Source organism: Copidosoma floridanum, unplaced genomic scaffold (genome assembly GCF_036245765.1).
Source record: "Copidosoma floridanum isolate Cflo_tuat_1 unplaced genomic scaffold, Cflo_Japanese_pri ptg000013l, whole genome shotgun sequence".
In the NCBI taxonomy this organism is placed as follows: Eukaryota; Metazoa; Arthropoda; class Insecta; order Hymenoptera; family Encyrtidae; genus Copidosoma; species Copidosoma floridanum.
The window spans coordinates 21,965,159-21,978,714 of NW_028321890.1; the positions used below are offsets into that span (position 1 = coordinate 21,965,159).

Sequence of the window (13,556 nt, forward strand, 5' to 3'; positions counted from 1 at the left end):
TAATTTGCAATAGCTAGAACAGACAACATTCAAAAGAAAACCATGAGATCTTTTTTTCTAGTAAGATTTTTTTTTATATTTGATACGTAGATAGCAACTGTAACAGATTCAAAAATTGGATCAATGCAATTTTTTCGTGCGAGAGTAAATTTTTGGAACAGTATAAATTAAATATTTTATTGAAAATTAAAAATGGTACGAAGTTGTTGTCGTGTGATTGTTTTCAAAAATTTTCAGTCCAAAAACAAAAAAAGAAAAAATATTGGACTTTAAGCGATAGATTAGAATATAATTGTGTCAATATACTCGTTATTAAATAAAGTTTTATTTTAGTATAAGTTTATAGCACTTTACTGTCATCTTATGACTACTCCTTGTCTAATACGCGAGCATATAAATCTATAATTTTTTTGTTACTCAGTTTTTTCTTGTCCAACCTCTTAGTTTTTTATACCTACATAAAGTTATAGCAGATAAAGTGCTACAACCTTATAGATTTCGATAATACTACAAAAAGTACGTTTATACGAAATTTCATCCCCCAACAAGGATTTAAGGTATAATCTTTGCTCTGTAAATTTAAACTACCAGTTTGGTTAGTATATTTTTTATAAATTAAATATTACAATGAATATAAACTTTATTTACAAATGTCTACTGATACATTTAAAAAAATTAAATGTACCACAAAAGGATACGTCTAATGTGCTCTAAAATTCTCCAATTTTGGATACGACATTACACTTAAAAAAAAGAGAAAAAAATATTATAAATACATGAATATTCATTCACGAATTTCTCTCAAACTAATGTTCAATATTAACATACTGAGTAACAATTTACATCTAATTATAGTAATGAGTATCAATCGAAAAATTGATGAAATAAATATTAATTGAATTTGAGTTTAGTATTTTGAGTTCTTGTTAGGCCAAATTATAATTTACATTGCCATCATTACAAAGCCAGATAGCGTTTATACCACGAAGTACTAAATCATAATGGAACGTACGTAATATAAACTGAGATGTTACAATTTTTAACTAATAGACGTACGTACTCGGTAGTACCGAGTGTAAATACATATTAAGAGTAAAGAGTATAGAAACAGTTTGTAATTCTGTGTTATATTTATTAATATTTACAAATACAATCAGCAATAAAGTAGATAAAATCTTGACTTAAGATATTAATGATAAGAAAATATAGAGTTTATAGTAACTTTTAGATTTTAGATGGAATACAAAATTAAGTCTTTTGCTTCAACTTTTTTTTTCAAATGCCAAAAGATATTTTCAATGATTTCTCAGTTCGATCATAACAAATAAATCTGAGAAGGTAAACAAAGATCCTGGCGCCACCTATTAATAAGAAGCTCGAGAAGTCAAAGTGCGTATATATTATACCATTCAACGTCGCGTTGTCCAAACGCACAACACTGTAAGAATAAAAAGTGGGGAATAGAAAAGATAGTACAAGAGTAGACGAGGGAAAAAATGATCGATCCACCCCACTTGGTGTATAGTCTTCCCCATCTACTGGCACAACGTCTCTCTCACGCTGCTAATATTTCCCCTCTCGTACCCCTACCCTCGTACCCTGTACCCACCCTTGTACCCTTGCCCCCACTTTTTTACTGGCCCCCTCTCCTTCTCCACCTCTGTTCTTCTTTTCTGAACGGAGATATTGCGACCACTAGTACGTCGCCCAAGCCCCACCATTGCTTCCCCTACTTTAGCGTATACTAGTATACTTACTCAACGAAAGTAAAGCATCGCATCCAACGTCGCTGTACGGCTGTAGTGCTAGTACCATCACAGAGAGAGAGAGAGAGAGAGAGAGTAGTGGAAGGGTGTACAGGTCTACGTGGAAGGAGACTGTTTCTTTTATTTAGCAGAAACAATTAACCCCGGGGATATTTACTGCCAGCAATAATTGTATAATAGACCATTAGCCGCGCGAGGAATTACGCAACGGGAATAATTGATTGTCTCGCGGGACGACGACTACTACTACTGCCGCGTAATTGCGCCTATTTTCTCGTTTTTTGTTGCTTCTTGCACGCCTCTTTAGTCTCTCGTTTTCTCGTTTTGTTTTTGATTCTTCATTCTTAACGAGCCACCTTTTGCTCGCTTTCTTTTTCTGTTTTGGCCGTTCGAGCAGATCGTCCGAGGATGACTACTGTCCGGCCGAGGACGTTGAGCTGATACAGGCTGGGGTGCTGGACGAGTTACGCCAGAGGATTGAATCGGAGATGGACGTGCGTTTGGCTTACCTGGAAAATGAAGAGGAGGGTGCACACTGATACTATGGCTTTTCCCGTGCGATCCCTATTTTCAAAAGATATTTTCAATGGAAAAACAACAGTTTTAATAAGAGTTTTACATTTGACGACCATAAGATATTTTTTATACTTTGGGTTGACTTTGACAGTTATTTTTATTGTACATGAGTTTCTCTTGTTAAGAAGTTTACGTGTCCTTTTTGTAAACTTTGTCATCGCCTATAAGGACATTTTTTTTTTAATCACTACCCCTAGTTTATTTTCATTTAGATTAAGATTCATGTTGAAAAATTATTTGGCAATTTTGTGTTTTAAAATAAAGCACTAACTTCATCTTCATTAATTGTATATGTTATTGTGTTGACTTAAAGTAAAGCTTATTTCAGACGTAAGTGTCTATGTGTAAAGAAATTTTGGTTTCTTTTTTAATTTAATTTTCAATGACCATCCCAGTTACGGCTGTTATCAGTGGAAAGAAATCTTTCGTCGTAACCAGTGCTGCACCATTTTTCATGATTGAATAATTTCTTTTTTTTAAACTTATTCTATAACTTACAAGCATTGTAGGTTCTTATAACCTCCAATAATCAGACTACTTTATTTTTTTGCACTGTAATTAATTTTTTTGTAGTACATAAATTATATTGATTTTTAATTCATATTTTGTAACTATATTCATGTTAACATTGCAGCTCTTATTCAAATTTTTTACCGTTAAACATATTATGTTGTCGTATTTGGATAAGTACTTCATATAAAGTGTATAGCATGTATGACCAATAACGATCCAATAAGAAATATTTTTAAATAAATAACTTTTTCTGTAAATTACTACAAGGCTTTGCACCGTAAAAGTTGAAATATATATTTACTACCATAAAACACACCAAACAAATAAACCTATAAATCCTAATCACCGAATGTTTTACTAATCAACAGTTATAAAATACAAATAATCATCCAGTTTTCTTCCAATACATCTTTTAACATAACCACCAAAATCATCATCTCCGCGTCTTAGTAACAAAAAGCCCTTAAAGCATCTTTCGCGCAGCTATGTAACCTTTTTCAAAAATTCATAATTAAACAATGAGTAATATATGTGCACGGCTACACCCCTCGTCATTTCTGATCCCAAGCATCCCTCCTCGCACAATCCCCCATAGTTTCCCATACAAGAGGGCGCGTGCGGGAATCGCGCGCCCGAATAAAAGACGCACCAAGAAGATGACACTCGCGCGTTATGCGCCAAAGGAAAACATAACAGCGCACGTACAAGCTGCCGTAGCACGAAGAAAAGTTATGCAAAGGAGCGCGCATACAGTCCGTGGGACCGGCGGTCCTCGTCGCTGGCCCACTGATGGCGTATGCAAATAGGACGCGTCGAGGGCCCCGAGACTGCGAAAAAAACGTCGGGGGCCAAAGGGGGACCCAGGCATCGGGGCAAGGATCTTATGTAAATTCCGACGCTTTCACGTATGGTGGCTTCGCGTCGTATATACACAGATGCACGGGAGATCCCCGGAGAAGTCACAGAAGGGCGCACGTCTTATCCAGCCTGCAATGCGAGGATTTGGGTGTCGTTGCACCTTTTAGATTAGGTTACTGTTTTGGTATAGGTACTATATCAGTAATTTATTTATTTTTTGTCGATTTTACACTAAATACACAGTGTGTAATGCATCCGTACGCAGTATGTATATACATTATAAACATAATGATATGTGTGGCTACCTGAGATGTCAATTTATTACAGGTATACGAATCAACGAGAGCTTCGAAATCTGGTATAGTTTAGAAAAAAAGAAAGTACCCCTTTATCGTGGCGATCCGATCTCTACATTATTCGTCTATCATCTGTCACTTACAGGCGGGGGCTGACCCAACCGACACCGCTCCGCACGTCTGACCGTCGGCACGTCAATCTCGCGCTTCCGGATTTTTTTTCCCTCTCGCCCCCGACCTACAATGTTTTTTGTACCCACGACCTCTTTCTCTCCCCATACAGGCCTATATAATATACATTTCTCACACTGCCTGAAGTTCCATGTTCTACAACACACCTATAGCTTATGCAGATCGCGAGGGCCTGAGAGACTGAGGTATCGGTATACGCACGGGCCGGCTGCGCTTTTGCCTGCCGGCTGCCTTTGCCTCGCGTCGTTTGGTGCTTACTTAAAAAAAAAGGAGCATGGGAATGAAACAAAGGGTACTGCATGAAAAAAATAAAGAGAGAAAACTAGGGGGCCCCTTGTTTTTTGCTCGCACTGGTGAGATGTATCCGTTTCCTAGGTCAAAAAAAAAAAAAAAAAAAAAAAACCCACGTATAGGACAGAGAGAAAGCACAGGCATTTGCTCGCTGATAATCAAATCATCGTTCGCGCTATCCGTTGTTGGACAGACGTGTGACACGCTGCAATCGAATTAACGCGTCGAGCTCGAGTTGAGAGATTACCCTCGAGCTCTCGTCTCGTCGCTAGCTTGTGTAGCTTGTACATTTCAATTTGATACTCGAGATCGTATCTGCTTCTGTTTAAGCCTTGCCTGGCTTCGTATAGATGGTATCACGTTTCGGAGCAATATTGTGAAAAATGCGCGTAGGTTTTTTTTTGTACCAGAAGCTAGTAAGGGTATATCTTTTTCCACACAGCAATCCATAATATAACTCAAATTGTGACAGAATGAAAAGACAATACTCCATTATTGTGATATGAAATGCTCGTGTGAATTTGAATGTGCAGACACTTTAGAAAAACGCAATATCATAAACAATTGTACGTGCTGGTAATTTTTCCAATCGACAAACTATTATTTTAACACAACTTGTTTTATGAGCATAAACATCGACATAAGTTTATAGGGTTTAAACAAAATACCTCTTTATTTTACCAATTGGTCAAAACAATAAAAATAACTGAACTCTTTTGTATTCCTCAAGCAGAGTTAAGGCTCCATGAAAATCAATCTATAGTAGCGAAAATCTCTGTCGATACGTACCACACTCCTAGTCAAACGATTCGCAAAAAAAGGACCAAACGTAATAACTATACCACAGAAAAAAGGAAACGTAAACATCATACAGACACGTAGAGTCTCAATTCGTTTGTATAGCATACATAGGTACACTGCAAGGGTGGTCCTTTGTAAAAAAAAAGCAAAAAAAGTACCCACCTTCTAAGCGGGTAGTAACTCGCAAATAAAGGCGCGCAAATGGGCAAGGGCGCAGGAAGCGTGCCTGGCCGATAGAGCGAGCGACTGCAAAATTTCCGCTTACGGGAACGAGTGAGCTAGTGCAAGGGAGAAAGACGCGAAACGGTAATGACAGTCGTTAAACCACCGCCGAGTGGACCACTTGCTGGGCAGGAGTCGTTGCCGCTCGTGCTTTGTGCTAATGCTAATGACAGGGTGGTCCGGTTTCATCGTACACCGGTGGACCTCCTCTTTTTCTTTTCCCCGATGCTATACGCGCAGCCCTTCCTTTTCCTCCAAAGGGCGCGCCGAATGAGTCTTCGGGTCAGCGGGCCGAGCGTCTCTTCGACTTTACTCCCCCCCCCCCCGGACATGTGTGGTACTTATGTTTACTGGACTATACTGTGTGGGTTTATCTGTCACCGAGGCCGTGATAAGAAATCCCTGTACTATATTCTTTTGTTCATAACTCTGCTTGTTTAGGTATTTCGATCTAACTTGGTTCTTCGAATAATTACCAGCATCTCAAAATCGATGACTAAAATTGTAACACGAGCAACAAATCTGTAGTAATAGTTTGATTAATAAAACGTTTACGCGGTCCCGAATCGTTGATGCGTCACATAATCGTCACAGCCAACAGCAGCAGTAAAATATGAAAAGCTGACACTCTCTTGGCTCTCTATACGTATATGAACATTATGCGCGTGACGAAAGAGATCTCGAGGCGAGTATGCTAATCACACGAGCGAGCTGCAATACACTGGGACGACAGAAAAGCCAATTATAGCGCGAAGCTTCTCTCTCCCTTCCTTCCGATACATATAAGTATACTTTTGGGTCTAATGCAGCGTTGCGCGAGACAACGCTGCGGAGCCATTGTTCATACACTTACGCGCTAGATTTGTATTTATTTCGGGGGTAAGTGTGAGAGAGTTGAATACGTTGGTTCATGTGTAAAGGTGCTCCGTGGGTCCGACGCTGGGTACGTTTAGGAGGGTTATATGCATGTGTGCGGTGAGATCGGAAATGTGGAGGGAGCCGAGTGGAAGGAGAGAGAGAGGACGTTTAATTCGGCTAACGTGGGTCCTAAGGTGCGAGATCACGCTAGTCCTTTGCCGGCGGCACTGCGGTCTGGGCTGTGGATTCTGTCTCTGAGTTTCACCGTGCCGTACAATTACGTTCATTTGACCCTTTTTCGTGTACTCGAAGTGGAGGAATTTTTGTTTCCCCTATTTTTATTGTTTCGCATTGTTTTCCAAAGTGATGAGAGGGTAAAAAAGGTGTTTGAATGTTTGATAATCGCAGATATAGAGTTTCAGTTAACAGTGATTAATTTCTTCACAATTTGCATCATCTGTGCGTCGTTCACTTTCTCAAACTGAATTAGTGAAAATTGGGTCACTGCTTTTACAGTAAATTTTATTTTGGTGCGCTGTCATTATACTTATAGTCGCTGATTTGGAATGCTAAGTGTAAAAAAAAATATGATGTTGAATTAATTTTATTAATATAAGTAAAAACCGAACTTGAAATTTCTGTGATTTATGAAGCAGTGGCCTAATTGTCGGTGAACATTTTGTTTTAGTCGGCGAATTTTAATTTCCATTTTGAAAAACCATTCAAGTATAAAAGTTGACCTCATTTACTTCGTATAGCACAGAGTTCCAACATTTGTCCATACAATACTTTTGAAAATCCTCAATTATGAAAATCGATTGTACAATCGCGAACACTTAAAATCAACTCTCTACCACTTTTTCGTTCGTCAATTTCTCGACAATGTATTTTGAATCCATATTGCACTCGAATGCTACTCCCATAAAGTACCCATGTATGGACACTTGCACCAATTTAGCTTCGAAATGCACTGCAGCAACCAACAATATATAGGCCATTCTCACTAATCGACACCCTCGAAATCGATACTACAGAGGGGAGAGAGGATGCGTGCGCGTGTAATTTGCATATGCATGCACAGAGGAGAAAGAGTGAAAGTGAAAAGAGGGTAAGGGAAAGTACTTTCTCTCGGTGGTGCATTATACATACATACGAGCGTGTGTGCACCACCTTTTTCCGCCCCTATGTACACCCGCAAACGAGGGGGGTCGAGAGCTCTTGCGTATGTGATGCAGCAGCGCGAGGCGGATGCTCGTTTCTCGTTGGTGCATATAGCACACATATTGCGGCTCGGCCCCACTTGCTTGCATGGGCGAATATTCGATTGTGTGTTGGTGAGTGCATCTCCCGGCTGATGCTGCAGCTCGAGGGATGCAGTTGTGCTCTGGTCAGTACTGCGCTGGCTGACCACTCGGCACTTTCAACACTTTTATTATTGGCTCCCGAATTCGACGCGGTGTTCATTCTTTTTTTCAATTTTTTTTTTTTTTTTTTTTTCTTTTTTTTGTACTTTTACTTTTCAGAGTGTACTACGGGCGTAATTGGGTTTTACATATTTTTCGTTTTTGAACAAAAATGATGGTTTACAAGAATTTTGGCAAAGTGACAACCTCAAGTGAATAAGAATGAGAAAAGAGTAGTTGTGCTGGTGCAAATTGCATTGTTCTCCCAGTATGGTTGCTAACTGGCGTGAAAAGAAAAATAATTGTCCAGAAAATATTTGTTCCCCAACGTGATTGGTAGATTGGTCGCAAATTTGATTCAAGATAGATAAAAACAGCGGATTTATTAGCAAAAGAAAAAGTGTTGGACGAGTGTATACAGAGAGTGAAAGAAAAAGAGGTTTCATACCACTGGCAACCGTGCAAACACTTCATACGCGCGCATAACTCGATCTGCAAACATCGCGAGTACAGCTTAATATCTATACGCGTCCCGAGAGTAAAGCGGAAAACAAAGCCGGGAGAAGAGTCGCTCGCTTCGGTACGAAGAAAAAGAAGTGTATCGGAGAGACAGACGAAGCAGCGTAAATAAATCAGCCCAGGCCTTGTCGCGTATACTCACACGTGTACACATGTCGAAGAGAGCATGGATCCGTATGAGCCAATGTAAAGAGGGAAAAGTGCGGTGTGTGTATGTGAGTGAAAAATGAGAGAGAGAGAGAGAGAGAGAGAGATGAATAATCCCGTGCAAACGTACACGCGAAAACGAGAGAGCGAGAGAGCGAGCGCGCCATATTTTAACATCGTTTCGAGTCGCATTATGTTTTCAGCAAAATGGTCGGCAGTGCACGCGTGACAGCCCGACGGCAATGGTTTATCTTGAATACACACAATCCCACCCTCCCCTGGCTCTCCTGCTGCTACTACAGCCTGGAGAGAGCCTCTGCTAACGACGCCCATCGCCATCACCCACCCCCTATATCGTGCAGCGCACACGACTCTCTCTGCTTTTCTCCGACGACGGTGTGCAGACTGTAGGGGGTGAGTTCGACCCTTCACTGGCTCTCCATACTCGGTATACGCATCGGCCTAACGACGTTCTTTCTCTCGCGAAACGAGAGTAAGGGGAGAAGAAAATGAAAGAAGAGAGCTGCTGCAGCCACTCGACTTTTCTCCGCGCGAGAGAGGAAAAAAAATTCGCGGAGTTGTTGCTGTTGTGGTGAAAGCGTCGGGGGAGGGTCTCCTGCTCGCGGAAAACTTTGTACCCCAGATATAACAATTTCCATTCAAATGGAATTTTTCCTGGTGCTCTTTCGCATTAATAATCTTCGGAGAAACGTCTGCTCCGCTTCTCTCTTGAGCTCCACTTTTTTTCTTCTTTTTTTCTTTTGGATTTTCAAAACAAATTTCGTCCGCGTGGCGTGGAACTGACGAGATGTGCTATTTTTTCCTCCATAGGCGAGCGGATTTTTGAATAGTGTGGTCTTATAGTTGGGTGCAGGACTCGGTGCAGGATGTATATTTTCAGTAAATAACATTTTTTTTTTTTTTTTTCATGTTGAAGGAATGTTTTATCGTTGTTATCAATTCTTGTTTAACCCAATTGTAATGGATATGTTTCAATAAAAGAAAAATTTGGTTTACAGCGTCAATATGCTTACGTGTATTGTAAAATTTTTTCGTTTTCAGAATTCATTTGTGCACACGTTTTCAAATTAGTTATTAGCCTAAAAGTAACTTTTATACAAAGATTAAGGTACGTCTACTATAGACTTGCGTTTTTTGGGAGAATAGTTTCATGGAATGATATAATTTTAGAGAATTTTTTGACAAGTGATGTTTGGACGTAAAAAAACATTGTGAGATTCACGTTCGTAATAACATATACGGTGACTTTTTTTACTGTGCTTGCATCGAACATTAAGTATAATAAAGTTAAAAGTAAACATACAGGTTAACACCAACTCGTTGGTTGATAAAAGCACAATCTCTATTTGTTATGCAGAAAGGTATTTTCTCCATTTAAAGTTTGAAAACTGTACAGTTTCGGATGTTTAAGAAAATCAATTATCTGTTAACATTTACGTTGCATCATGAGCACTTGGTGTACATGTATTTAATTATGTCATATTATCTTATAAAGTTCCGATACTTATTAAAAAAGACTCCATTCGTTAAAAATTACTAAACGAGTACTTAATCTTATTTTAACTCACATTTATTAACAGTTAATGTGCGTACTCAAGCAAAAACCACATTTTTCACTTTTAATCCTTTTTGTACCCAAATTCTTGTATACATTGTTATTTTATTATTATCATTATTTTTTTTTAAGTAAGATTTGCATTTGTTCAAAAACTTTTATAATTCATCGTTACACTCAATTAAAGTACTCACTTGTGTAAATTTCTCACCAGAAATCGAGATAATACATTATTTTACCAAAGTGTCGATAAAACAAGTATATAAATCCGCTAAAGTAGCACGATTACTTACCGCCCAATAAAGCAATCAGCCAATTTGTCGAATGCTTGCAACCTAATTCTCTAACTTTAACAGTGTCGAATAAAAAGTACCTGCACGCAAAGGATGAAAAAAAAAAAAAAAAAAAATCGAAAGTAAAACGGACTGTGAGAAAATTACGAAACGCGAGGAAACGACGTGGCTCTAATGTAGGTAAACTGCGCGCGTTTACCAACACGAGGAAAGAGAACTCGTCGAGTCGCCCGATCCGCATCTTGGGAGGCAAGGGTTCTTCGACAGAACTGTCCCCTCCTCCTCCTCCTCCTTGAAAGAGAAAACAAGAATGGGCGCGGAAACGGGGCTCTCGCGTGCGACTTGCTTCGAGAAGTTGCTCGTCCGAGAGCCGGAGGAGGCGTAATGTCCCTAATGAATCCTCAAACTCAAATTAAAACTTTGGGAATTGTCGGCAGTCGTCGCGCGACACTCGATTCCGTAACAATGCAAACTTCTTGGGCCTCCAACTACTTAACTACTATACCAACTCTCCACTTTTCTGTAATCACTGTCCTTCTCTCTCTCTCTTCCTTGATATCCCGTCTTCTCCCACGTTCCGGCCTCTTGGCAGGGACAGCAAAGCTAAACAAATTATTACTCGACAATCGGCTTCTCCCGTTTACGCTGCTGTCCTCGTTTCCTTCGACTTTCCTCGAACAAAAAAGAGTAGTCGGAGGTCCGGCTTATCGGGACGGAGCCTGATTTTTTTTTTTCTTGCCCGCCCTTTCCCTCCGATCCTGCCCACTTTGTGCTAGTCTTTCGGGAGAATTTGATTTGTCGTCTTATAAGCCGCGTTCTGCTCATCGGAGTGTGGTACGTGGATTGACACGCTGACAGCTGCATTGACGCGGGGTGTTGATCGACTGACGATTGTTGATTTTCGATGTACCAATTTAGCATTTGAATATACCGATTTCGCGCTGCGGCACTTGCATTGGTTTTATTAAAAGCTTCATTAATGAACTCGTTTCGAAACCTGTTTTTCAGGTATGCGCATGGAGGTAGGCTGGCGTTGATGTTATTCGTGCATAAATTACATACGCTTCTATGGGAGCAATCAAACTGTTGAGCTTTTGTTGATTTATTCGGTGCGGGGATGTTCAATTAAGGTACGGCATCGATGATAACGTGCGTTTTCTAAGTTATGTAAATTTTTTTTTCATCTCATTCATCAAGTTTGGAAATTATTTTTAAAAAATTTTCATCCAAATAAAATCACCCTCGTATGTACGAGTAGTTACGACCACCTCAAATCGAGGAAAACCCGATGCACGTAAAGAATCGTCAAGCAAAGCTGTGGATCTAAAAACAAAGCCCCGACGCCTCCAAAAGTAAAGAAAATAAAAGAAAAAGACCATAACACTCCCACATACGAGAGCCCAGGCACCTAGGCAACGGCACAACAGAATATTTGCCCCTCGGAGCTTTAGCGAGCTCGTAAATAGTATTTTTTCGCGCAAACGCCAAGATCGGCCGGTGAATCGATATCGAGAGCGAACGCAGCTGTACACGCACTTTTACGCAAATATATACGCGCACTTGCACACGTGTGTGCATTGGGAGTGAGAGTAAAAGAGGCGGGGTGGGGGGGGGGAAGCATAGTGGGTGAGGCAGGATTTCGAGGGTTGATGTTTCGTTTGCTCCACGCGCGTTTACCATGCATACACACATAGGCAGTCGAGCCAGTCCTCCCCTCGGCTCTACTTTCACTCCCTGCGCCTCTGCAGCTCTTCTTTCCCTGCGCGGCTCCACACACAAATTCGCCATGTCCCTGTACGCGAGCACACATATATAAATATGTAGCGAAGCGCGTATACCTACACATCCCTCGGGATAATCTCGCATCCCCCGGCGTCTGGCTCACTTTTTTCTTCCTCTACTCCCCACACGCGAGCTCATGCATACTCTCTCCTTCTCTGACTTTTCTTTTTTTTTTTTTTTTTTTTTTTTTCAGGGCTTCTCCGCGAGGCTGTACTGTACCGAAAAAAGCCCAGCAGTCGTCCGTCGCGCCTCACACCACTCGCAGTAGCTTTGCGCGAAAACCCGTCACCGCGTCCCTCACTCCCTTCCCTTATATTGGATTTGCCGAAAAAGCGTAGGTAATACTTGCGCTCGTGTGTCTCGCGTGTATTTCGAGGAGCCCCCCTCTGTATTTGTACGTATACGACGGAGCTTTTATTATTTCTCCTTTTCATTTGATCTTCCCGTCACTTTGGATTTGCGTTTCGGGGATCGTATTCTGTAACAATGAAAAGAATAAACTTTGCATGTTGGTTCTGATGAAATTAAGGGGAGTCCAGCGCTTCACGCCTTATCTGCTAAGGTGGCATCTCTTGATATACAATAATATAAACCTTAATTGCCATTGAGATAAACTCTGAAGCAGAAAAATTCTTAACTTTTGTTGTGAAAATAATTCGGCTTTGGTCTCCATTACACGTAAATCTGATCAATGACCCTCATTTTTTACACTTTTCTCGTTTTCACAATAATTTACGGATTGGATTGTATATGATAATCAATTTTCTGTGGGACTGTCAAAAATATCGGTTAATATTGAAGAATAGTTATCGTCATCAGCCACAAGTCCACATGAACGTGTACAGGAATACTAATTTTCAACCGTTAATATCTTTTAAATAAGCATGTCTTGCTATATTTTTGTCGGTGTCATTTGAAAGCTTCAAATTCTAACTATTAGTGTTTTAATTATCATCGAGAGCTATCAAAAGTTTATTTGCACTTGATCCCTTTTACGATGTATATATCATGCATTCGCTACAATATTTTTAGGTCATAAGCACGAAAGAGGTTGCTGATATCTTTGGTTACTAAAAAATTTGATAGTTTCAAGGGTTTTCCACCACGTGTACCTTACTGTTCGTATTGAGTCATTGTGATCGATTTTGAGATAGTTCCTTGATCAACCATACCACATCAGCCGATATGCAAGAGTAGCAATTTCTCCAGGCTATCAACCCCAAAAACATCAAAACCAAATTAACTCTCCACATTTCCAATTGCGCGTTTTTTTCTTCCCTATGTTTTAATCAACATATGCACAAATTGTTTGTACACATATATATACAATTTCCCATGTGGTAACTCCTGCATGCATCTATTTCTCTCAGCCAAGGCTTTTCCTCTCGCGAAACACACGCTCCCATACGCATAAAAGCACCCTTCCCTGCAAAGCTCCCGTGCGCATGTGCCTCGGCAAACTC

General features: G+C 40.1%; 1 protein-coding gene across 1 annotated transcript in view; it reads left to right on the forward strand.

Moving 5' to 3' along the window:
- The window catches only part of MESR6 (misexpression suppressor of ras 6), a 522,313-nt gene extending 519,425 nt beyond the window's left edge, over positions 1–2,888 (forward strand). The window contains exon 8 of the mRNA XM_089591368.1: positions 2,164–2,888. Within this exon, the coding sequence (XP_089447494.1) occupies positions 2,164–2,305 (142 nt within the window). The 3' untranslated portion in view covers positions 2,306–2,888. The remainder of the gene's footprint in view (positions 1–2,163) is intronic.
- The last annotated feature ends 10,668 nt before the right edge of the window (positions 2,889–13,556 follow it).